Source organism: Copadichromis virginalis, linkage group LG11 (genome assembly GCF_057382275.1).
Source record: "Copadichromis virginalis isolate Kocher_CV1m ecotype Utaka linkage group LG11, C_Virginalis_male_GT1.1, whole genome shotgun sequence".
Classification (NCBI taxonomy): Eukaryota; Metazoa; Chordata; class Actinopteri; order Cichliformes; family Cichlidae; genus Copadichromis; species Copadichromis virginalis.
The window spans coordinates 29,466,993-29,493,777 of record NC_140628.1 but is presented as its reverse complement, the minus strand read 5'-3'; the positions used below and the strand labels follow the sequence as shown (position 1 = coordinate 29,493,777).

General features: G+C 41.4%; 1 protein-coding gene across 1 annotated transcript in view; it reads left to right on the top strand.

The window, feature by feature from the left end:
• Nucleotides 1-26,785, top strand: part of fhl3a (four and a half LIM domains 3a) — a 34,843-nt gene that overhangs the window by 4,934 nt on the left and 3,124 nt on the right. The window contains exons 2-3 of the mRNA XM_085471910.1: nt 22,968-23,132; nt 24,111-24,285. Of these exons, the coding sequence (XP_085328036.1) occupies nt 22,977-23,132; nt 24,111-24,285 (331 nt within the window). The 5' untranslated portion in view covers nt 22,968-22,976. The remainder of the gene's footprint in view (nt 1-22,967; nt 23,133-24,110; nt 24,286-26,785) is intronic.

The following is a 26,785-nucleotide window of genomic DNA, read 5'->3' as shown; positions in this document are numbered from 1 at the left end:
TGATCCTGATCCTACCTGCTAAAATGCTTTGTAGGTTACTACATGTACATTAATCTAACAGCAATCATCAACTGTATCATCCTTTCCATTGGATGGTCTTGTACATTGGCTTAATTAGGTAATAATTTGAGAGCATGTGGCAAACAGTCCTTAACCACGCAGTGATGCACAGCAGGCAACAAACACAGCAACAGTGCCTGCAGCTTAAAATGCCACCTTTCAAAACACTGCAACCCCCAGAAAGAATGGGCTGTTAGCAAAGAATTTCTTCTAAACAACATACTAGCAGACCTCTGTTCTCATAACAGATGTCTTGGAAAGGTAATTAAAGCTTGGCTCTGTATACCTGCACTGTTTGTTCCACCACAGCACTACTGTATCTCACCTTTACCCCATGCTGCAGTAGTTGTGTCTTTATTTGGCTGTAACTTCAGTTTGCCGCAATGCCAACTGCGCTGGTGTTGATTGCTTCCCAAATACTTTATAGGGTCGGCTCTCACATCTGCACAGAATGAGCCCAGACTGTGACATCACAACAGAGGAAGTGCCGTCAATCGAGTTTGGGTGTGAAGCAAGCTGTTTAGCATGTGCACATTTTTATTTGACTGCTCACAAATGTTTGCTGTGTTGCACAACTGTCTCCAAGGAATGAACCCCAGGGAGTTTACACGATGTCCTGTGTGAAAAGCTGGTACATGTTCAGAAGTGAATTATCTTGTCTCTGATAAATACAACTCTGTTTATTTGGAGTGAAGCTGTAAGAGAGCACGTTCCCCCTTGCTTAACATAAACACTGTAAAAATGCCTGCTCTGCATGATGAAACTAGCAAATGATGAAGAATGTGATTCTTTAGCCAGAATATCTTGCTCCATCTTCGTAGTTCTTTTTTGCCTTTTGCGCGCACGTATCGCAGGCACACATGCATACTTTTCTACCATCTCACTATAATCTTTACGGGTCTGTGGCAGAGACAATAGTCTCTACAGAGAAAACAAGCTGAGACAAGCCAGACTCGCTGCATACACAGAGGTGTGGATTTATGTCAGTCAATAAATTGTGCTGTATATGACAGTTGTGCCCTTTTCAAAATACACAGAGGAGAACGCGTTCACTACTGCTTGGGTAGCATTTGGCACTAATTGTAAACCTGTCAAAGTTACATAGAATAGGTGTTCGAAGAGGGCAGGATATTTTTTGGCCTCCCTTGCTTCCCTGTCTTCTCTCACCTTTACTGGATACTGACTGGCCCTCATTCAGTGCCTTGGAGGAGCCATAAATGGCAGAAAGTGGCCGTTGTCTGGCTATAAAAGGACGTTAGCTTCTCTGTGAGAAGACGACGGTGATGTACGACTAAAACGACTAACAGAGAACTGGGAAGGGATTTTGTGGCTTCTTTGGTTGAAGTGAAAAGCGAGAATGAAAGGGTGAGATGGCTAGGAGAGGTGAGCGCACGCATTTATCAAAGGACTGTTACAGAAAGGTGTAATCAAAGGCAAATGTACATCCCTACTGTTTATAGTACACTCTGTGCACCACCTCTCTGTCTTAGAGAAATTTCTATTAATTTGCAATAATTTCAACAACTATTTACTTTTATTTCAAAAATGCAAACAAGCAAAAGAACACATTGTGCATCCAGCGATGCGTCTGGCATCATCTCTCCACTATGAAACTCCTTAAAAGTGATGCAGTGTAATCTTAACAATGAAATACTGCCGTGTTTGAAAGTGTGTTCACAACCAGCCAATCACATTCAGCTCAGGATGTTTTTAGTACTTTCAGCACAGCTCCTAATGATTCAAACTTTTCCAGCACCCCAGAATTATGTAGGCGTTGTTTTACTTTTGTTTTAGCGTAATCACCTGGCATTGAAAACCATCATTGGCTCTGTAGCAATTCCAAACCTTTTTACCAAGGACAGAAAGTCCACGCATGCAACACTGAGCATGGAGCCTTTCACTGTTTTTGAATATGAAGGGTAACTATATATTTGCTGAAAATTTACAGACAATTTCAGACACTTAAACTTAAATATTGCGTAAGTTTACATGCATTTCATATATAATTTTTGATTATTTGTTTATTATTACTTATCGGATATATGTTGGGCTGTGATGCAATTATTCTTGGATATAGTTGTCTGCACAGTTCAAAAAATTATATTAAAAAAAAAATCTAAAGCCAAGATGTCGTCATATGATGACTATGTCTCTGCCACAGCTGGAAAAACATAAAAGGGCACACAAAATAGGCCTTTTTGCAGAACATGTGGTACATCAATACACATATGGCTAAATGAATTTGAAAAATAGTACCTTGGAGTGCTTTTGCAGCAATTCAGTTTCATTTGATGGGGAAAAATTATAAATGTCTGGACCTCATTGTTGCAGCCTCAATGAAGTGTATTTTTGTGTCTTTGGAAATGTCTTCTTTTTGTTCCCTTCTTGCAGCTAACCGTATAGTGTCTATGTTGTCTTATCCGAGCATTATAAGAGTCACTGTGTAGTTTTCTGCCCTTATGCGTAGAAATAAAGCTGTCTTTGTGATGTTGTAGAAATTATGTGACAGATACAGACCCCCCATTACAACTAGCAGCTTGATGTATTGTGTATGGCCTGGGCAGCGAGTCAAACCACCTACAGAGATGGTTTTTGACCGCATTAGTGGCAGCACAGTACAAATATAACATTTCTCCAACACAATGCAACATCCGGGTTTTAAAAAAAGTTTTTTAAAAGTTAGGATGCTGATGTGCAATAATTTGCAAATCATTTAAACCCCATATTTAACTGAAAATAGAATATAGGCAAGTCAGATTTTGAAGGTGAGATATTCTACTGTGTGTTTAAAATTATATTTGATAATAACTACCAGCAACACATTTGAACATAAAGATTCTACATAAATGGATATAAGCTTTTCTGACGCTTTGCTCACATATGATGCACAAGAAATAATTTGGTTTTATTTATATAAAGCCATTACACCACAACAATTGTCTCAAGGCATCTTTATATAGTAAAGTAAAGATGCTAGAAGGTAACGTTAAGGTCTCGCCTTCTTCCATCCTGCTAAACGCCCCTCAGAACGAGACAGTCTTCCATATTCATACTATATTCTCCAGTCTTTTCAGAAGCCTGGCAAAAAACACTAAGTTGTTTTCCTACTTGTCCTAAGGTCCACCATACGTTTGCAATTCTGTCAGTACTTTAATGGACCTAAACATTCAGCTTCAAACAGAACCACATCCAGTGTTGGCAATGGAAATTAGATCAATGGGTAAAATGCAGGCCAGACGGTGAGCAAAGCAAAGCAGAGGGCCAATGACACAAGCGCCATGACTTCACTGTGGAAGTATTCAACCCCCCTTAAAAAACCCCATCCCTCATCGCATCGCACACTTTCTCAACACTGGTGAGTGGAAACTGTTTAAGGTTTAATGATTGCTGAAGAAAAAAGAAGGAAAAAGTGTCCTATAGTATGAGAAGACTTGCATGATCAAGCTCATTTGAGACACTGCGTGTTTCTTGAGAAGGTCAGGCATTGGATTATCTCAGTGTCTCTGCACAGCACTTTGTGCCATGTAGCTTTTAACCTTTATCTACTGCTAGTCTAATAGTGAAGGTGGATCCATGTATCCTGATAATTTACACTTAGCATGACTTACATTTACACTTTACTTGATCGATGAAGAGGCTGTGAAACCAGGATGCTATCCTTGTGGCTTTAGCTAAGTCCTCAACTTGTGTCTGTTTTGTGTTCAGCACAGTTCCCAAATCATTCTTCTATATAGGAAAGAGAAGCAGGACAAAAGCTGAATAAGGTCAGACAAGAGTCGGGTAGGAGCTCTGGTTAATAGATTGAAAGAGATAGACAGGTCTTCTTTGGAAGCAACATAATTCAGCAATGCTATCAGTGTTTACCAAAGCACCTGTTTTCACATCTCGCCTCTCCATTTAACAACTGCAGCTGGGTCTTTGCATTTTATCACCGATAATGAATTAGGTGGGGAAGATGAATGGTGTTTTGCATGGCTGCATGATAAAGAGATCCCAGTGTGTGACACTCTAAGATAAGGACCTGACGGATTGCAGCTCTCTTTCGGCAAAGTCAAGAAACAAGCTTGGATTTCTGAACTTGCGGCTCATCTCGGGGACTTAAAACAATCTCAGATAAATCTACTGGGATGTATTGTGTATCACAGGGACTGCTGTTTTTTGATACTAGTGCTAATCACTTTTAGGTGACTATACGCTTACATCTACTACTATCACTCCACCTCTCCCTGGTTTTTCTGCAATGTTTTTTTTTTTTTACTCCTACGGCTTTGCCTAGGTCACTACACAAATAAATGAATGCACTTGTGCGATTGTGGCCTTGTGAGTGGATGCAAGAGCTCAAAACATAAATGATCAGAACTAGTAAGGGACAAAAGACATATAGTCTGAAGCTTTGTTCGATGGCGGCAGAGAAAAGGGGAAATCGGTAGGTGTAAGAGCAACTGAGGGACGTGGGGAGGTAAGGGTGGATGCATGTCAGTGTGATTTATGGACACCTTTTGAAGTGAGCTCATTGCAGCCACAGAGCCTACCTGCTGCATTTCAGAACCGAGACATTCTCCTAGCAGTCAGGCGAGGGGGATGTCTGACCTCTAGGTCACTAACCTCCACTAGTGCACCGCTCACATATACACATCCTGGTTTTGTAGCCAATCATCATGTGTTTTGTTGGGGTTTTTTTTCCAGAAAGCATACATGCACTGCCAAGACATCAGGTAGTCACATGACTTGGCCCAGAGTAACCTATTTAAAGGTTAAAGCAAACAGGGAGACTGACAAAGAGGAAAAAGAGGCGGCTGATCTCCGGATCCTAAAAAGTGGGTCACAGGAGATATGTTCCTACACAGTCCTTTCTTCTTTTTTTTGCATCAGTATGCAGAAATATAAATGGAAATTTATACAATCTCAAGTTGAGTCTGAATGGAAACTGATTTTTATCGTCCCTTGCACTTTAAATCTCACTCTACGGTAGTCTCACCAACAATGACATCATTGTTTGACTAAGTAAGGCTTCCATCTTCCGAACTGCTGGTGAGGGTTCGAGTGTAAGGGGGCGCCTGATCATCAGCCTGGTGTGAATTCATCAACTACTCATCATGTTTAGATTGTTGTTACCAAGATCTTCCCACTGTGTTTGAAACTCATTTCCTTAATGCATCAGACTGCTTGACCCTATCAGCTTCATTTATGTGAGCAGAAAAGCTGGAGATCATAAATATGAGAGATAATTACACCCAACAGGAAGTCCCCACAAAGAAAGTTAAACAAACGGTGTGTGTGTATGCAGCTGCTCATTGCACTCTTCGTGCCACTTATTGCCCCCTGTTTTGGTTGCAGTGTTTATTTTTTGTTTGATCTCTCTACACTCTACCCTCAGCTTTGTGTGCACTTGCATTAGGTGTGTGTAAAAACGTCCACAATTTGCTGCAGGTGTATCTGTGACTTTGCCCTTCCGCGGGACTGTTTCACTGTGTTTAGACATAATACATCTGTTTTTCATTGTGACTGTGTGTTTGCAAAATGTATGTGAACATCTCTCTGAGAAGTCCCAGAGATGTCTGTGTTTGGGGTAACAGGAAGAAGCAGTGTGTGTGTGCATACTGTCTTGGACTTCTCATTGTTATCCACCGCATACGGGTGAAAGCGGTCATCGGCCAGTAGGAAATGAACCTGGGTATGTTTCTCAGACTGATTAGCAGAGTAAAGGAAGTGGACATCACATCTTTTTTTTTCTTTTTTTATGACCAGGGAACATGACGCTTGCGTTACAGGCTTCGCTCTTGAAATAGTGAGGAAGTCCAGAGTCGCCTTTTCAGGATGGCATAACACATCAGTTTTCACATTGCACCAGCATTCCTAATAAAACGTTGGGTAGTGCCCTCAGGCAGAAGTGAGCAGGATGAAATGAGAGCTAAACGTCACTGCCAAGAGGTTTATGGTGCTAGGGAATGAGGGCACTGTTTACTTGTTGCCATGGAAATGTGTCTGAGAAGGGAAAGAATGGCAACATGTACTGGAAATGACTTCTAAGCTAATCATCCCAGCCAGTTCACAATTGGCATGTTACCCTTATTTTCTTATCCAGTGAATTGCTTTTTTGTTGTTGTTGTTGTTGTTGTTGTTTAAATAAACCTGTCTTTTCAGGGTAACAGTGTCAAAGGGGGAGAGAGGTGAGTGTTCTGGTCTGCTGCGGTTATGAAGGACAGTTTGTGCAGCTGTTGTCAGGAACGTAGATTTCTCTCACCCCTTATAATGCATAAAACTCATAAAATCCCTGGCGCTCAGTGAATGAAAACATCCACCTGCTTATTACAAAATGCTGAATATTCATGTCTGGGGATATTTGGATGAATGTCTAAACAGAGAAATAATAAAAAGCTCCCTTGCCTTGATATTAACCTCAGGGTCAGGTGCCATCACTGCAGCCACGAGCCGCAAGTCTAAATGAGTTAAAAATAATTGCTTGCACTTGTGAGTGTATACTCAACAGTTGTGTGTGGCATGCTCAGATTGCTGAGTGTGCGGGCTGTGAAACTCTAGCCTGGTTCCTTCATGTCCTGGCTAGTTATGCTGACTAAGCAACATTAGGAGACCACCTGGGAATGACCAAGAGTCTGAAGGAGCCATTTTGTGTCTTTTGGTTCTTTAGTTAGCCTCAGGGCTGGTTTCCCAGCCATGAAGTAAGTATAGTCCTAGACTACAAACTTTTATCAATGGAGATGTTCATGGATTTATTTGCTTTTTGCTCTGTTTTGCGTTGTTTTTTTTAGTCTGGGACTAGGCTTAATCCTCGTCTGGGAAACTGCCTATAAATTTCAGTGCCCCCCTGTGACTAATAGCCACAAAATCAGTGTCTAAGGAGCAGAGGTCTGAACATGTTTAAGTTTCCCACCTCTGTGGCCATGCTTATCCAGTATACTTTAAGTTTAGACATAAAATACAAGTGCATAGTTAATTAATTGTGTTAGCAGGTATGTGAAACATTGGTGACTCACATTATAGGCAGGATTAAGTGGATTTGTGCATGTGTGTGAGTTACCCCCAAACATTACAGTTGTTTTTACAAACTTTGTTACTACAAAGTGTCAGTTGCCTGAACCCACTTATTGAATCAATCACTCTTTTGGCAAAACCATAAGCATTTTTTACCTGTTTAGACACATCTTGTCAACACATTGTCATTGTGATGCACCTGTGTTGCATAATGGTGAGCACAGGTGACAAAAGTCAAACACAAGTAAAGCTCAAGTGTCACTGGTTGAACACAACAATTCAAAATTTATCACACTTGTGGCTAATGATGTGAGGGTACATATAAGCCAGAGCACTGGTTTGTGAGGCACTACAATGGATAGACATCCAAAAAAAGGAGTTTGTGTGAGAGGAGGTTGAGCAGGTCAAGGTGGTCGAGGTGGTCAGCGAGGACAAAGAACAGTACGGTAATTTCAGATGAAATCAGAGCTACTGTGATTGATCATGTCCTTGTCCATGGTATGACAATGAAGGAGGTCGGACTAAGGGTACAACCAAAAATCAGTAGATTCCACCATACTCCCCTTTCCTGAACCCCATTGAAGAATTCTTCTCCTCATGGCGGTGGAGGGTATATGAACGCCAACCTTACACCAGGATAAATCTCCTGCAAGCCATGGAACTGGCCTGTGGTGACATGGGTGTGGAGGCATGTCAAGCCTGGATACGGCATGCCAGGGGTTTTCCCCCCCATTGCCTGGCCAGAGTAAATGTGGCCTGTGATGTAGATGAAGTCCTGTGGCCTGACCCAGTACGGAGAAATGATGCTGTGGCGGAGTAATGCACTTCTTTTCTTTGTACTTCATTTTTAATATTTGTGTGCTTTATTTCTACGTACAAGTGCTACATGTAAATGCACAGGATTTCTAGAAATGCCCAGGTATTTTGGTTTGCAACATGCATTTAGCCTAAATAAACATTTATTTCTACCACTTCATGTCCTGAGCATTGTGTTTTCCTTTTTTCTATGTAGTGTTTAGTGACTACTCAGTAGAGTATTTAATTTAGATTGACTTGAGGCATGATTTGATGGCATAGTTCAGTTTTGAGCACAGATTGAACTGTTTTGGGGTGAAAGTTTGGTTTTGAAGAAGAGTCAGAGGTTTTGTGAATGTAGCTTGAAAATTGGGTTTTGTGTTCACAGTTTGGGGAAAAGGAGAGTAGCTTCCCAGGAATGAGTCTTAACAATCGAGAAAAACTGTAAGACTTGATTTTAGGTTTGATGTTAGAATGACATAACAGTTTGACTGGGCAGTGTCCTCTCAGAGACGCAAGTACAAATGCATGTGTGTTTGTATGTTAACTAATGACAGATTCAGTCACTGTGCTACATTACAATGCATCAATCTGTGGCCCTTTCAGACAGGTCTCTAAAGGAACTCTAAAAATGACTGCTCCTCTTGTTTTCACTCAGAGTGAAAACAGCCATTCCTAACAAGGTCAAAAGTTGTATAACACAGATTTAAGTACAACAATAAAGACATAGCCATAGCAAATAGAAAAGAAAAGGAGAAATGTCCATGACTCCATCACAAGTTATTTTTATTATATCACAAAGCATGGAAAACAAAGTCAAAGCATTTCCAAACCATTGTGTAATTAGATTTAATTTCCCAAAATGCCTTAAACAGGTTATTCTGCCCTCACTGATACACTGGATACAGTTATGCAGATAGATAAACTCCTCGACAACTGACAGGTGTATCGTCCCTTTTATTGACGCTGCCTTCAATTATCAACGGAGTGAAACTACAAACAGAAGAAATAAGCAATATTCAGCCTATATATTCACACGATAATGCAAGTCAGTTGGCTAAACTAGCTAACATTGGAAAGAAAGTAAATCTGAATACAGTACACCTTTAACCATAAAAGTGCATAAATAATAGCCAATATAGTTGCATTAACTCTTGTTCAACTTAAATACTCACAAGCGATGCTTTCTGTAAAACAACGAAGAGGATGGATGCAGATGTTTATCTGAACAACATGCTGAGTCAGTCTTTTCTCAAAGTGTGCTGCATTACTAACTCTACAGCTAATAACAAACAAATCTTGGCATGAAAGAACTGTAGCGACTCTTGCTGGTGGGAAGAAGAACTACACCAGCACACTCCCCGTCTGACATCTATTGGATGTCATCACCATCTTTAAGGATCAATGTCTCTATTAGTATTTCGCAGCAGGAGTACAGTCTCTGTCACTGGTCTTAAGAAGGTTTTAGATATTCATCCAGAAGTGACCTTTACCTCAATCTTTCTGACATGTCCGTCTTGGCTAGGAAAGGTCTCAACAACCACCCCCATGGGCCAGTGGTTTCTTTTAGCTCGACTGTCCTTTAGAAGAACTAGATCTCCCTTTTGAAGGTTTTGACTCACAGATTGCCATTTTCTTCACTCTTGGAGTGTCGGCAGGTACTGTGTTTTCCAACGGTGCCAGAAGACATTTGAAAGATGTTGCACTTGTCTCCATTGGCGTCCGAACATATCTTTATTGTCAAAGTGTCCGGGTGGTGTAGGTGGTAATCCAGTTTTCTGCGTAAGGAGGGTAGCAGGCGTAAGAAGAAGGGGGCAATCTGGATCTGATGAGACTGGTAGTAGCGGTCGAGAGTTTACAATAGCGGTTACCTCTGCTAGAAGGGTAACGAGAACCTCATGGGTCAACAGGCGAACTGAGTTGACAGTTAGCATAGAGTCCAGTATGCGCTTCACGATGCCGATCATGCGCTCCCAACTTCCTCCCATATGAGAACTATGAGGAGGGTTGAAGATCCATGTGCATTCATTCTTGGATAAAAAGTCTTGAATTTCCTGGTTGCCGCAGTGTTTTGAAGTTATTCCGAGCTCCTTGCACGCTCCCAGAAAGTTGGTCCCACAGTCGGACCTCAGCTGCTTTACTGGTCCTCGGATAGAGATGAATCGTCTCAGAGCATTGATAAAACTAGACGACTCCATCGTCTCGATGACCTCAACATGAATGGCCCTGATGCCCAAGCAGGTGAAGATGACGGCCCAGCGTTTGCTGCTAGCAAGGCCTCCTCTTGTTCTCCGAGAGCTTATTGTCCACGGTCCAAAGACGTCAACTCCGACGTAAGTGAACGGGGGGCAGACTGTCACACGATCGATGGGTAAGTCTGACATTTTTTGCGTTTCTGTGTTCCACCTGAGCTTGCGGCAAATTACACAGTGGTGGATGACTGAACTGATGCTCCGTTTCCCACCAACAATCCAGAAGCCAGCGGATCTCATGGCTCCCTCTGTGAAATGGCGCCCCTGGTGCTGCACCTGTTGGTGGTAGTGTCGGATTAGTAAAGTAGTTAAATGGTGGTTGCCTGGGATGATAATGGGGTGTGCTTCGTCGCTTTCCATGCTGGCTTGTGAAAGGCGACCACCAACCCTGAGACAGTCTGCATTGTCTTTGAAAGGAGAGAGTTTTCTGAGAAGGCTCTGTTTTGGAATGTCTTTTTGGGCTTGAAGACATGTGAAGATGTCAGGGTAAACCTCGTGTTGAAGACCACTCAGAACAACGCTCTTTGCCTTACTGTAATCTTCTGGACTAAGACTTTTGCAGATATGCCAGCCATGACACCCTTTTGGGGGAGTGCTATTCCTGTAACACCTTGCAACATGAATGAGCCTTGCTATTGCTCTCAACAGTGACCCCCAAGTAGAGAAAGACGCAAATCGTCTCGTTTCGAGGAAAGAAGCCACGACATTGGTTGAAAGTGATGTCACTGTTGGACGGATCTCAGGATCTGATTCAGGATTGACTAGTTCAAAGGTATGTTTAGTCACTTCAGGAGTTGCTCTCAGTAGGTAATCTGGTCCTTTGAGCCATGTGCTTGATGAGAGTGCACTAGCTGGGATTGATCTTGAAGCTATGTCGGCTGGGTTAAACTCTGTTGGAACGTAGTTCCACTGCTCTGGGTTGGACGATTTTCGAATCCTCTGTACGCGATTGCATACATAGACGTAGAATCGTCTGGATTCATTCTGTATGTATCCAAGTACCACTCTGCTGTCTGTGAAAAATCTTGTAGAATGGAAGGGAACATCAATTTCCTCTGTGATAATGTCAGCAATCTCGACAGCAAGAACAGCTGCACATAGCTCGAGCCTGGGGATTGTTATTTCTTGCTGCGGTGCGAGTTTTGCTTTGCCAAACATGAATCCCAGTTCATTGTTGCCTTCTGAGTCTGTTAGCTTGACATAGGCTACTGCAGCGATAGCTTTTGTAGACGCGTCACAGAATATACAGAGCTCCCTTTTTTCTGCACCATTGAAGGATATAGAGGTGTACATTCTCGGTATTCTGACTTCTTCGAGAAGTTTCAGGGACTCTTTCCATGCACTCCACTCTTGGAGCAACTTTTCTGGGAGTGGATCATCCCATTGACATATGTCTGTGGAAAGTTCTCTAAGGAGAGCTCTGCCTTTGATGCTGACCGGAGCTGCAAACCCGAGAGGGTCAAACAGACTGTTGACAACTGAAAGTACCCCTCTGCGGGTATAGGTCTTCTCAGCAGTGGACGCTTGAAACGTGAATTTGTCTGTTGCAATGTCCCAGCTTATTCCAAGGCTTCTTTGCATAGGTGGAATGTCAGCTCCTAAGTCGAGGTCTTTTAGACCTTTGGCTAGATCGTTTTTGTGGAATGCCTTCATTACGTCCACGTCATTGGATGCAATCTTGTGTAGCCTCAGATTAGATGAAGCCATAGTGTCTTGAGCGTTTTGCATAACAACAATGGCATCAGTACTTGATTGGAAGGAGGCAAGACAATCATCTACGTAAAAATGTCGTTCCACTAGATGTTGTGTAGTGATGTCTTGCTTGTCTCGGTCCTCTGATGCCCTTCTGAGTCCGTAAGTTGCAACCGCGGGCGACGGGCTGTTGCCAAAGACATGTACAGTCATTCTGTATTCCACGATCGGTTGATCCATGTCATTGTTTTGGTGCCAGAGGAATCTCAAAAAGTTCCGGTGGTCCTCCCTGACCACGAAGCAATGGAACATTTGTTTGATATCGGCTGTGACTGCCACCTTTTCTTCACGGAGTCGCATCAACACACCCAACAAGCTATTGTTGAGGTTGGGCCCAGTAAGAAGAACATCGTTGAGGGATACTCCATTGTGTTGTGCGCTTGAGTCGAAGACAATGCGTATTTGTTCCGGTTTGCGCGGGTGGTACACGCCGAAGAAGGGGAGGTACCAGCACTCTTCTTCTTTAGTGAGTGGTGGCGCTATCTCAGCGTGGCCATTGTCAAACAAAGTTTGCATAAAGTCTGTAAACTGACCTTTTACCTGAGGGCGTTTGTTCAGCATGTGGCGTACTGATGTAAGGCGTTGCATAGCCTGCCGCTTATTGTTCGGCAGCCGTGGCCTGGGTGAACGAAAAGGTAGTGGCGCGACCCAACTGTTAGCACTGTCCTGGTAGACTTCCTTATCCATTATCTGTAAAAAGGCCCTTTCCTCCTGTGAGTAGCCGAGGCTCTCGTCCAAACTTGTTTGTTTGAAAACTGTTTCTCCAATCGAAGAGTGCTTTCTTCGCATTGGGGTGTTGACCTTGTTGTAGCCTTGCGAGTTGAAACTTTCCTTTACCTGAATGGCATTTTTGCATGGAAGGAAGTGACTTGGACGACCATTGTCTAAGATGTTCGTTTTGAAAATGTTAGCACGCACAGGTTTGTGAGCTCCACCCAGGCAAACGTTGCCAATGATCACCCATCCAAGAGCTAGCTTCTGTGCAAATGGCGCATTTGGAGGTCCATTGCGCTGGTCGAGAACTTTGTGTGCTTGAATAACGTCCCTTCCAATGAGCAGCAGGATCTGAGCACTCTGGTTGAGAGCCGGGATTTCGGTTGCGATTTCCTGAAGGTGGGTGTGGTTTCGAGCAGCTTCAGCTGTGGGAATCTCACTGCGATTGTCGGGTAGCATATCACACTCGATAAGTGTCTGGAGCTCAAGACGTGACGTGCAATCTGCCGATTCCACAATGAAGTTAAAAGCTCTCCTCCCTGTCACTTCCTCCAATCCAGCACAGGTTCTCAATTTATATGGAAATGAGTTTCTTGTGATGCCAAATGTGTCAAAAACCGATGATTTTGCGAGTGACCTGTTGCTTTGGTCGTCTAGGATGGCATAGGCCTTAAGTTTCTTTTCAGGTGAGTTCTTTGGGTAAATGAACACAAGGCAGATCTTGGCACATGAGTGACTTTCAAATTCACTTCCACATACTTGTGTGCATGTCGAGATAGCTGTGGGCCGTGCTGCATTGCGCTCCCCGCCGTCAACTGTTACCGGCTCTGCAATAGTAGCTGTCGCAGTAGTCGTTGATGCCAGTCCCGGATGAAGAGCTGTAATGTGTAATTTTGAATCACATTCTGTACAATGTATTTCTGACTTACATGTCTTTGCCTGGTGGTTTGTAGAAGCACAGCATCTGAAGCATATCATGTTTTTCTTGAGATAGGCCTTTCGCTCCTCCAGTGGCATTTCCCTGAATGCTCTGCATTTTTTGAGAGCATGAGGTCTTTTGTGGATAGGACATTCCTTATTTGGGTCCTCAATGTTTGTAGGAGTTGATTTCGGCTCCGTACTGACAACTTCGGTTCTGATAACTGAGATAGGTTCTCTTTTAGCGTGTTTTTCGTAAAGTTTATTCGTCTTTGAAAGGGCAGGAGGAGGCGGCACAGACTGCCTAAAGCTGGGGTCGTTGCGCATTTTTGCTTCTCTACTGATGAAGGCCACAAATGCAGAGAATGGTGGAAATGACACGCAATGGTCCTCTTTGTATTTAGAACCATAGTTCATCCATTTTTCTTGCATAGCATAGGGGAGTTTTTCCACCACTGGATTAATGCCTCTCGCTGTATCGAGGTAGAGTAGACCTGGAATGTAACCTTCACTCTTTGCGGCATCTATTTCTAGGAGCAGGTCCTGTAGTTCTCTCAACAGTTGTGGATCTTTGTATGAGATTTTTGGGAAACGGTCCAATCTGTCGAGCAGTGCGTTCTCTATAGCTTCGGGGGAGCCGTAGCACTCATTTAATCTTTCCCACACCTTAGCAAGTCCTTCAGAGGGATTGTTAATATGCACAGCTCTTAAACGATATGCATATTGCACTGATTCTGTGCCAAGCCATTTAATCAGCAAATCCAGTTCCTCACTGGCCGTTAGGTTTAAGTCACAAATTGCATTCTCAAACGAAGATTTCCATCCCCAGTAATCTCCTGCCTTGTCACTGAACCTTCGGAGGCCACCGGTGAGTAAGTCGCGTCTTGCAAGAAACCTGGCTATGTCAGAAATGTTTCCTTGTTGCATGCTCACCTTATGTTCAAATCTCGGTGAAGTACCTGGTGACATTTTCTGCATTAATTTCGGAGACTGGGAAACGTTTTCTCCTTTGTCAGTACTCAGAGGTTGAAGGACATATTCCTTTAAGGTGTCCGACCTGGTTGGCTCTTGTTTTGGCGTGAGGAATGTGACATTTGGTGCAGGCATTGAATTATACTCGGTATGGCCAATTGGGCTTGTGCTGTCTTTGATGATGAGCTGGTCTTTCACATAGTTAAAGGTGCGTTCCAAAGTGTCAACCCTTTGAGGTACACTCACGTGTTCTTCTTCAAGATCATTGACTGCTGTTTCAAAAACTATTGCTTCGGCGTGTGCCGCTTCCGCGTCACGTTCTTGTTGGAGGGCTTGTAATGTGGCCTCTAGACGTGTTTCCTCTACTTTAAGCTCTGCTTTCTTAACTTGCATTTCGATTTCCTTTTTAGCGTATTCAGCTCTTTTGCGTGCTGCTTCAGCTTTGGCTCGAGCGTTTAGGGCGGCCATACTGGCAGATGACCTACTTGTACCTTTTGACCCATATGATTTCTCTGAACGGACAGATGATGCTTTATCTTGTCTTGCTTCAGACATGGTTGATGTAGCTGAGTTGACGTAACATCCAAAGGTTGTCTTGTAGAAGGACGCTTTTTCACTATTCTGCCCTCACTGATACACTGGATACAGTTATGCAGATAGATAAACTCCTCGACAACTGACAGGTGTATCGTCCCTTTTATTGACGCTGCCTTCAATTATCAACGGAGTGAAACTACAAACAGAAGAAATAAGCAATATTCAGCCTATATATTCACACGATAATGCAAATCAGTTGGCTAAACTAGCTAACATTGGAAAGAAAGTAAATCTGAATACAGTACACCTTTAACCATAAAAGTGCATAAATAATAGCCAATATAGTTGCATTAACTCTTGTTCAACTTAAATACTCACAAGCGATGCTTTCTGTAAAACAACGAAGAGGATGGATGCAGATGTTTATCTGAACAACATGCTGAGTCAGTCTTTTCTCAAAGTGTGCTGCATTACTAACTCTACAGCTAATAACAAACAAATCTTGGCATGAAAGAACTGTAGCGACTCTTGCTGGTGGGAAGAAGAACTACACCAGCACACAGGTCAAAAGTGCCTGCCTCAAATACAAAGTAGGACCTGTGTAAAACAAGGGGGGGAAAGGACTTTGTGCAATTTATTAAGGTTAAAACTCACAAAAACCCATGCATGGAGTATGATACTCTTAACTTTATGAAGGGATTAATGGGGAAAAGTTCAGAAATGTTGTGCAATTGGTTTAGTTAGCAGGTCATTACTGAATCTGACTGTTCATGAAACAAAGGCACAAAGAGACAGACAAAAATATATATCGTTTGTTTTGCCATTGAAGATATTGTATCAAAAGGGCTCCCCCCTCCCCCTCTGGAGCATGGTCTCGTGAAAACATCCTCTCCTGGGGCTTGCAAACCAGTAAATGAATCACCCAGCTTGGAAGTGGAAGTACCCTGACCTCACTAAGCATACTTCTGTCCTTAGATCTGAATGGAGACTAGGGTGGCCACACTGAATACATGAGTAAAGAAGGGCTGTTAAAAATGGGAATACATTTATTCAAATGTTATGCACAGCATTACAAAGCAGGTGACTGAAAAGGTTCTCCACTAAACTGTGAAGGATTCAGATTTCAAAGGGATTCCCTATCCTGTGGATCATAGGGTTGGGGATGACGGGGAGGATGTGAAGATAGCAGTACAGTGACTTTCCATGCTTGTGCACAAATCTGCCATGGGAAACTTTGGAGAAACAGGTTCTTGGTTTTAAACTCTGTGTTTCTTTAAAGAGAGACACGGTCGTGGTAAATCCTCTCTGAAAGCTATATAGAAGGCTTAGAACAACTCTGTTCATTTTAACTATTCAAAGCAGGAGTAAGACTTTGAGAAAACTGAATTTTTGTCTTGAGATCTTTCAGCACCTTTATTGGCTTCCCTTTGTTGTTTGCCTTTGTTTTCTGCAGGAATCAACTTTTTGAATCGTTTGTTGTGAATTGGCTGTTTATCACACATTCTTTTCAGCGCCATTGTTTCTGAATTCCTTACTTTCCTCTCCTCACTCCACACTGTTTTCCACCTTTAAATATATTCAAAGATTAACTACAGAGCAGACTGTCAAGTTTTAGTTTTTTTTTACCTTTCTTGCCAGCTTTTACATTTTTTTTGTCTTTGTCCTCGCTCCCATTCTAGTTTTCCCCATGCCATCTAAATACCAGCACAGAGAAATAAAAAAAAGTAAAAACGCCGCTTTTCCTGCATTCTCAAGGCATTGATTCTCCAAAACCTCCACTGGCACACAGGAGTTAACTGCATAGTTCCTCCAATGCAAACCAGATGTGAGGCACTAATGTATGGCAGCATTTTTTTTTTCTTCAAAGGAAGACAAATGTAGGCCAAATATGTAGCCTTTTGACCATCTGCACACAGTGGTACAAAAATACATTCAGATTCAGTTCACTTCCAAGCTTTCCCTCATGGTGGTTGGGACAGCACTGTATGATTTAAAGTAATTGTAATGTTATTGTTTGGTGTTGGTGGAGTATTGTGGAACACTCGGATTGAGATTGGCTTCTGGAAACGGAGCGGTAACGTGTGACAATTGCATTTTCAGCTGGGTTCTTCTTCACGGAGTTTTGTGATCCATGCACACATGGAGGCCCTCTAGCTAACACGTCCTCAACTCTCAGTTGGGCCAAGTGACTGTCAGACTGTGAAAAATTTATGTTTTAAGTATAGCTAAATTAAGTGCAGTATGTGCTGGGCTTTTGTTTATCTTTTGTACACACATAAATCATTGTGTCAGATCCTTTTAATGAAGGACTCCAGAAGGTTTGAGATACAGTTCTTTCAAGCCAGCTGATATTCACTTGTAGCTTTTCCCTAATACTGCTCTGTGCACAACACAACAGACTGAAGGCTAATATTAAAAGACATTAAGTCATTTCCCACACTGGTCATTAAAAGCTGCCAAGAATGGACAAATTACAAAGGCCATGGTGACATTTGCTGTTGCAGGTACTCATTTTCTTCCTTTATGTTTATGATGTTGGCTTTAACTTGAGCCTTCTGTCGCCTCCCACTCCACACCAGGCGGTGTTTAAATGCTCAGAGGCAATAACAGGTTAGCCTTCCAGTGTCTGGTCCTGCACCCTGTACTCTGTTGTCAAGTCTGACCCATGCTTCCACAGAAGAGCAGTCTCAGGTGACCTCACACCAGACCATATCTACGTCTCTCTGCCCTGCCACATCTTTCTCAACCATGTTGTTGAAAGAAACTCAGCAGAAGAAAGTGTCTCTGTGTACCTTTATATTCAGATGCTCCTCTAATGTACTGAGAATGTGGGTGGCCCAAGATTTCAGAGTGCAAAAATGACAACAGATCTAGTGGAGCCACTGGTTATCTACCAATAGCATCTTAACAGTGGCTTGGTGCCGACCCCATCAAATAAACTCTGATGACTGCAGAGTTTATTGCAGAGATTGCAGTTTGGATTTCTTGCTAAGAGTCTGCATAACAGCTACACTAAACAGCGGCATATTTGACTAAACTGTCAGTTCATTGTGGTGGATTTTTTTGCTACTTTTAAGTAAGCAAAGTTGTTGCTTAACACTAGAATTAAAGTGTTTTTTTGTATTTCCAAAACCAGCACTTATATGCTTGTTTAAATAAGCACATCTGTCTTTGAATAGAGCTGCAGCATTATCTCTCATTCATGAGCAATTTCCTTCTCTTCCTGTGATAAGACTCAGTGTGTCCTTTTGATTGCTGGACTTTATTTATCTGATCTAGTGAAAGCCAACAGGAACAGCGCACCAAACAACTGACTAATTTAGCAAATACATAGCAAAGTCCAACCCTGTTTTTGTTTTATTACAACCTAAATATTTCTGACCACTTTCAATGATCCTCACAAAAACAGCCATACTGATGGGATTTCGTTTGTTGAGTGACTTGTGGATTTGGAACATTTTCCCAGAAGGTCTAGTTGCGAGTCACTTGAAAAGAAAACAGAATGCAGTTCTTGTGACATTGTGTCATAAACCTAAGCTCTGAACCATTAAAAGAAATCTTCATTGTGCAATTCATACTTTGACTGCATTAGTCACCATAATGAAATTCTTCCTTGGTTTTGAGGAACTGGAATGAATGAACTCATCTCCATCAGGCTCTTTTCATATAGCCACTGGATGGAGACACAATTGTTTTCACAAGTGTTTTTCTTGCTAATGTGCTTTATTTTTCATATGCTCAAGTAGGCTCTAAAACGATATACTGAAATTTCTCCTATCTCAAAGCCAGAAAAGGCTTACTGTGTTTGGAAGATGTCCAGGCAGCAGACAGGACACAATGTGATCATATGTGTTTATCCAAATGCAGCTGTTTCACTTTTTCTCTAATTTATTGTAAGACTTTTGTAAGACAACATGCATTTTGCTTTTTATCTCACACTCTTTGCTCATTATCTGTTTTTGGGCTTCATTTCTACTTCATCACTGTCTCTGGAACCTTTATAGATGGTGTACTACTTGAAGGTGACCCGCACAAAACACACTCCAACTAGTTTGTGAGTCTTTTTACTGCCGAAAGATTCAGTCAGTTAAAGTGATTGAGTGGCTTTTGTTGCTACTACTTTTTCAAAGTAAATCAGGCTTTACTCTCCACAGTAAAATCCACACATTACAAGTATCCACTTGGATTTAAAAGCACACATGTCACAAAGGACGTATAAACACAGACCTACAATAACAAACAGCAGTTGCTCTTATGCTTAAATGGCTTCTTCTTAACTACTTTATTGCATGCATGCCTCATATTACAATGTAACCACAACTTTTCTGTAATTTCCACCTTAAAATTAAACAGAACAATTTTAAAATATGCTCCTAAAGTGTCACTGCTGTGCCACGGCCGTGATGCTATTTCCTCCAGTTGTCATGCTGGCTTATCTTGGTCCAACCAGTCACACTGCTTCTGCACTGGCACTATTATTAATCTTTGATATGTGACATTTCCCCATTAACTGTTTAATAAAATAGTCATAAAATGTGTTTTTCTCATTCTTGTTGCTGAAAATTGATTCAGTAGTTTCTCTGTTAATGTGGAGTATATGTATATATCTTTACATATATAAATAACTATAGGAGTGTTTATTACAGATCATACACAGCCATCTGCTTTCTGTGGTCAAGATGATCTCTGTCCCCAGTTGGTGTAGCATGATGTCAGGAGATATTTTACAAACATGTTCTCCAGATAAGCTGCAGAGGACAAGGGACAGATTTCGCACATTTGTTCCCAGCAGGCTGTGTGACTGTTCATTTGGAATTAACCAGAGCATATGCAAAGTTTGGGCTGGGGATTAACAGGCCTGCCTGTGGGACTGGACAGGGTGTTTGCTAGCTCTTCAGTGACCAACCATGACTATGTTGCTCAGCAACAGGATACAGTCTGCATGCTCTGGTTGGTCTGTTGCTTTGTGGTGTCTCACAACTGACCCTGAACTTGACCTCCTGATGCCAATCATGGATGGCTGTAATGACTATTAGAATGTGGCCTTGGCATTCTTCTGCTATCTTATAGCCTGATATACGAAAACAAGTCTGAAGGTCTGTTTGTAGCAAGTTTAAACCCAACTATAATTCTATAGTTGCGTTTTGATATGTGGTTAGAGCAAGAGCAATTATTGCAAGTTCATCCTTGGCATAGTATGAATTTGCAATTCATTTTACAGAAATTTATTAGATTTTATTTTTTGGGGTGACTGAGAGTTTGGTTGATAATGGTACTAGAAACTAAGGGCAAAACATTAGAGACCCCTGTGTCTCAAATGTTTTTGAGAGAGTTTTAAGATGACAGTTGACTGTCAGCTCTCAAACAATACCATTTTTAAACTTAACTCGTACAAGTTTATTCTAAATATGACTGTGACATTCCTGCAGAATCAACTTCACCGACCCCGCTGCTGAAACGAATGTTGCTTTGAAAATCTAGAGAATGGTATGCATCGTTGTCTGCCTAAAGTCTCTTTCTGAAGAAGCACTATATTTGAACTTTCGGCAATAATTTTGGGCCTATGTCGATTCAGTGGCGATTTTCCTGAAAAGCCCACACTTTTCCCAGGGGAATGAGTTCAGTCACACTTCTGGTATTTTTGAACATTATTAACCCAGAGTGGGGCTTTTAGTCACTTGGTACTGTACACAAAGGCAATGGAACTCTGCCAGAAAGCTAGTATATACAGTAGTAGATACACAGCCCTCTCCCTGTGAGAACTGACTTTCAGAGTAGAGTTCACTGCGGCTGTCTCACCATCTTCTCTTCTCTTCTCTTCTCTTCTCTTCTCTTCTCTTCTCTTCTCTTCTCTTCTCTTCTCTTCTCTTCTCTTCTCTTCTCTTCTCTTCTCTTCTCTTCTCTTCTCTTTTGATTAGTGGCCAACAATTTCTGCATGCAGTCACATCTTAAGCCATCACTGCAGGGTCAGTGCACTGACGTCATGCCCCTCTCTGTGAGAGTCTGTGCTGTTAGAACTTCATTTTAGGCTTTGGATTGGTATTTGAAGTAAATCACTTCACTGTAACACTAAAAGTCCTGGGAGTAAAAAAAAACAGCCTTTGTTCTGATTCTTGAAGTATTACATGCAATATATTTGTACTTGGTTCTGGAAAATTTTGCAATTACTTCTAATGTTCATCTGTGCTCCACTGAGTTCTTTGGATACTTAACCCTAAACTAGTTTTTAGACAGGGAAACTAGACAAACCTAAAAAAAAAAAAGGCAGACTGTTTAGTACTCTTTAAGGAATCGAAGTGTAAACATCTCACTTCTCTACTTTAACAACTTCTATATACTTTATTATCATAATGGACAGATCATGTATGAATATGAAACAGGCAATAAATACGTGTGTGATTTGCTGTGGAAATTTAATCTGATATCAGACGTCATAGCACTGACTCTCTGGCTTTGTGAGTCATGCCTCATCCCGTACGTTTGCCTGGAAAGCAGTGCCAGGTATGTTAACGTGACGTGCAGATAATATTAAGGTCGCAGTGCTGCTTTTGAGCTTTATACTTTGCTGATCTAATCCTGACGTTGTAGTTATGTGGGCCAATGGCAGCCGTTTCTTAGATGGATGGTGTATCAAATGTACATAAATATAGTGTTAAAACACAACAGAACCACAGCTGCTTATTCTGATCTTTTCGCATAAGCCCCAGAATTTAAGACATTCAGTCATTAAATTAGAGTGACATGGCAGTGTAGTGATGTGCGCCCGTTCATACACATGTCCAAAGCGGCAGAGACGGTTGAAACTTGAGAGGCTGAGACTATTTTTTTCTTTGATGGTGGATCCTGTGTGACTTGGCTTTGTTCTTTTTTTCCCCCTTTGGTACAAAAAATGTCAGTATGTGTACTTACACGCCTCCTTTGGGATTTGTGTGTAATATGCTTGTGTGCATGCAGCCGTGGGTGTTTTTCTAAGGGTGTGGGTGTAAGACAGGCAGCAATGGAGCAGTTTAAAGTTTGATTGATTGTCTTATCAACGATGATTGTTGTTACTGGGTGGTGGGAATGAATAGCCAGCACTAGAGCCTGCCAGAGGGCGGTATAGCTTATCACTGGGCTTTTCTCCAGCCATGTTGTAATGTTTTGGCAACCTGATACTGTTACCATAATGCTCACACAATGTTGTTCTGTCACTTTGTTGTTCACTCAGTCATGATCAAGGGTGCTTTCGTACAACGGAAACCATATTCATAGACAGTTACTGCCTATTATCTATAAGGCACACACTGTAGCTGCATCTTGTCCTGCAAGGAAGCCACTTGCTGAGCAGTTGTGTTCAGACATACACACACAAACACACTTTCAAACGCTTCACCAGATTTCTGTATCTGTTGGTGGTCCATGCTATATACAAAAAAAAAACCTTGCATCATAAATATTTACACGCACGTGGATTTCATGTGATGTGCGCAGATATACTACGTCTTTCTGTCATAATCGCAGCAGAGGTTGTTCAGTTTGGCGTTTTACTCGTTAGCTTGCGCTTCATAGAAACAGGAAGGTGTTTTACTCAAAGACAGCAAGTGACAGCTCCCTCTTTTGCCCCCTTCCCTCTGCACCTACCACACACTTTCATCACACAGTAATAAAACGTTAAAAGGCATTTTGAACTGCTCTAACTCCCTCCCTCACTCCTTTCCCTGCGTCTCTTTCCACTTGCTCCCACTTGCGCTGTGTATTTTGTTTGAGCTCAGCTCCATTGCTGGTACAAGCTGAAGTATTTACAGCATAAATATTGGCAGTGAAAGTCTACACTGATGTTCGGCTGCTGTGATGGAAAAGGTGATTGAATCATTCTTGAGCACGCTCCCTCCTTGTTCCCTTCTCTTGTGATTTTATTGTTTGTTCTCACTTTTGCTTTTTAGCATTTTACTTTAGAATCATTGATGACCTGAATGCATCTTTTCTCTATTTTAGGAAATTACGATGACTGACCGATTTGACTGTGACAATTGCAAAGAATCGCTGTATGGCCGCAAGTACATCCAGTCTAATGACAGCCCCTACTGCATCCCCTGCTATGACACCTTGTTCTCGAACACATGTGACGAGTGCAAAGAACTGATTGGCCATGACGCAAGGGTAAGGCATCCATTTCAACGTGACCCAACATGCAATCAGCTATGTGCTCGACAACAAGAGTAACAAGTGAAATATTTTTTTAGATTTGCAGTTGAAAAGCATTCGATAGTTGTTATAAAAAGATAAAAACATGATTGTATATATAGGATTTCCTTATGTAATAAACTACTAATAATGATCTACCTCTTTCCACAGTGTGGACTTTGTATTAACTGTTTAAACAAAGATAAATCACACAAAAGAACTACTCCAATGAGCTTTATGCCATTTTTACAGTGTTTGGACATGGCTTTGAATGGCTAAAACAGAAGTTATGTCATGTTAATGATGCATAATTCATAGTAAACGAGGCGTGATCTATATATTTTGCGTAGCAAGACATTGTAGAGGCTAATTTAACAAGCAATTATGCAGGTAATTTCCACAGAAGTCCATAAATGCCAACTAACTAATTTTGAGATAGTAAAAATGCAGCATTAGGCAATGTCTATTTCTTCCCCACAATCAAGTTAAAATGTAATCCTCCCTCAGTGGAAAACACTAATATGAAGTGGATCAGCTAAAGCCAATATGGTCCATAATGGAGTCAAATAAGTGGAGTTATGACACAGTGCTTGATAGTTTACTTAGCTAAAACATTCCATTCAGTTATCAACACCCTTAAGAGGGGTAAATGAAAAATAAAGCCAGCATTTTCCTGGCTTAAAGCCCTGTATACAATGAATTCACTCCACATGCCTGACCAATAAAATCACAGTCATGCACATGTGCAACCTACTTGTCACTGCATATACAGACATTTGACCTAGCCCAGGACTAAACTCCTCAATGCTCATGCTATAAACACAAATTGTTTTTTAGTATTTTTGTTATCCCCTTAGTTTATATGCCTGGAAATGTCACTTCATTTCTTGGACACATTTGTAAGTGTATGAAATGACTTTCAGTGTCCTTGCCTTTTCTTTGCTCTGCTGCCAGGAACTCTTTTATGAAGACCGGCATTACCATGAGCACTGCTTCCGTTGCTTCCGCTGCGATCGCTCTCTGGCAGATGAACCCTTCACTAGCCAGGATGATGCACTGCTCTGCAATGACTGCTACTGTAATGAATTCTCCTCCAAGTGTGTAGCCTGTGACAAGATTGTCATGCCAGGTATGTGTGGATGCTGCAATGTTTCTGTGCAAAGGGACTTTGAAGATGAAATGTGCATTATAGTCTTTTTTCTAAATTTTGTTTGTAACAGTTTACAGTTTTTATTTTTTGTGTCTGTATGAAGTATGCTTCCAGTGGCATTTAGAAAAGTAAAGTTGTGGGGCATTTTGAAACATGAGCCGAGCCATAAGATGAAATTCAATAAAACAGAAAAACATTGTCATAAAATATGATACCTTACTAACCCCCTCCTCCTTGTCCCTCCTTTTATTTTTATGTATTCCACTTGTTTCAAATTGAAAAGTTAAAATATAGGCACATCATTTTAAAAGAACTGTAAGATGGTAAACTCCAGAAAGCAGGGTCAAATGAAAAGTGTAAAGTCAAAATTATAGAAAAAGGCGAAACAGGATGGATTTAGAAAAAAGGATGACCAATGATAAAGAGGCAAAGACGAGGCTTGAATAGTCTGCTTGTATTGACATGTTTAAACTAGATCCCAATGGCTGACAGACTGGAAGTAAACTGATCATATCAGTAGAGAAAGCTGCAAATTCCAGTCCCCGGTACTATCTTTATCAGCCCTCATAATCTACAAATAATTCAAGGAAGACTTTGGCTTCCCCCAATTACTCCTCTTTTTTATTCAGTATTATGTAAGACAAATTTACAGGGACACTTACTTCATCCTGTTTCATTTTTGTGCGTCCAGTTGCCATCATTTGTCATCAAATAACATAAACACCTGTAAAAAACAGAAGCATACTTATCATTGTGTAATAGCTGAATGATAGCCTTAGTGCTAGCGACTTGAGGAGAAAAGCACAGTTTACACTGAATCAGTATAAAGATTCCACAGGAACTGTTTTGGTTATCAAGATTGTTCTGATAAAAGTACTGAAATTATTCCATTGCCAAAGATCATCAACCAGATGTTGTTGTGCAGTCGCAGACAATGGTCCTCTTCTTCACTTCTGAAAATCATTTAGTGTTTCTGTTGTTGTGGCGACTGAAGTCTTGCATAAGTTCTTTTCTATTTTTCAGACAGACAAAACATACAAGATATGTTCTGCTTCACCTAAAAAAACACCACAAAGTTTAAGTGATTTAACTTTTACCTAAGCTAACTGATATCATTTTGAGTTTTTGGTCTCTGGCTATAAACTCAGACACCAAATAGTATTTCCAGTAGACGAGCTTGGAGTTTTCAAGCCTGAAGAGCAGTGCATCAGGTCAGGCACACTGGGAAATTTTCCCATAAGATCAGACTGAGAGTGCCCAGTTCTACTGTCTTAAAATGGGATTCATGGTACTGTATTTGTGCTCATTTGCGTGAGTATTCGATTATCTCTACAGAGATGCGCTGATGTGCAGTCCTCAAAACGACAACAGTGCATGGCTCAGCAAAGATGATGCTGTGTGCAGATCGAATGCTGATTGGTTGAAAAGTGGAGCTGGGCAGGAAAGGGAGCATTCACTGCAAAGGGGAGACAGAAGCATGAAAAAAGAACAAAATAATACCAAAGATCAAAACAGTAGCGTGAAAAAGCCCAGACACTGGCTGCAGTTGTTTTGTTTTGAATGCTTGGTTTCACTTTAACTCTTTGCATGTTATAACATCAATCTTCTCCATGGCTGGCTGAAGGATCAACAGCATCACAAGAACAGCCCACAGACTGGTTCTTCCACACATTTTTGACTCTGCCACCTGGTGACAGTAATCAGTTACAGCATATAGATGACAGTCTGCAAAATTGTGCAAAGGCTCTGCACAGCCATGCCAGTCCTTTGAGACGTCTGAGCAAGGACGTTATGTGCAAATGAACTACAGCACACACAACTGTCCTACAAGGGCACAATCTTCACTCACCTCTCACCCTACTCACCACTTTTAGTTACTTGCAACTTGAAGGGTCGCTGTTTTGACAGGCTGGAGGAAATCCAGTGTGTATCACAAATCTACGCCTGCGACTAGTCAAAACAGAGCTTCAAGCGAGTGATCAAAACGTAGCAGTGTATGGCTCAAGGACACGACCTTGAATGAAACGTTAACCAAATTGAAATCCTTTTATCCCTGTGCTGTAAGTGAAAGTTTTTGATTGCATCTCACATATATGGGAAATCCATTTATGGAAGTGTACTGTAAACGTGTACTGTAATAAGCAGAGTACACAGTAGTTTTGTGGTGTAAGATCAAGAGGGCCTGTAGAGTCAAGAGACTATTTAAAGAATACTGACTTTAGACTACATGCAGAAAGCATTCTTTAGAAATTCGGCTTTCTGTGCAGAGATTTCGTGCTTTGTTATAAACTTACTGCCTGTTTATAACGTTTTTAAAGCTTATTGCTATTCTTTTGAAATGCTTTCTCTTCTAAAAAAAAAAAGAAAGAAAAACAGAATTCTATTTTAGCATGTTCACTTTTATTGTTTTTGTCAAATAGGCATGTCTATCAGTTAATATTATGCTTCTTGAGCCACAGTTATTAATGTCAGTTTCTAA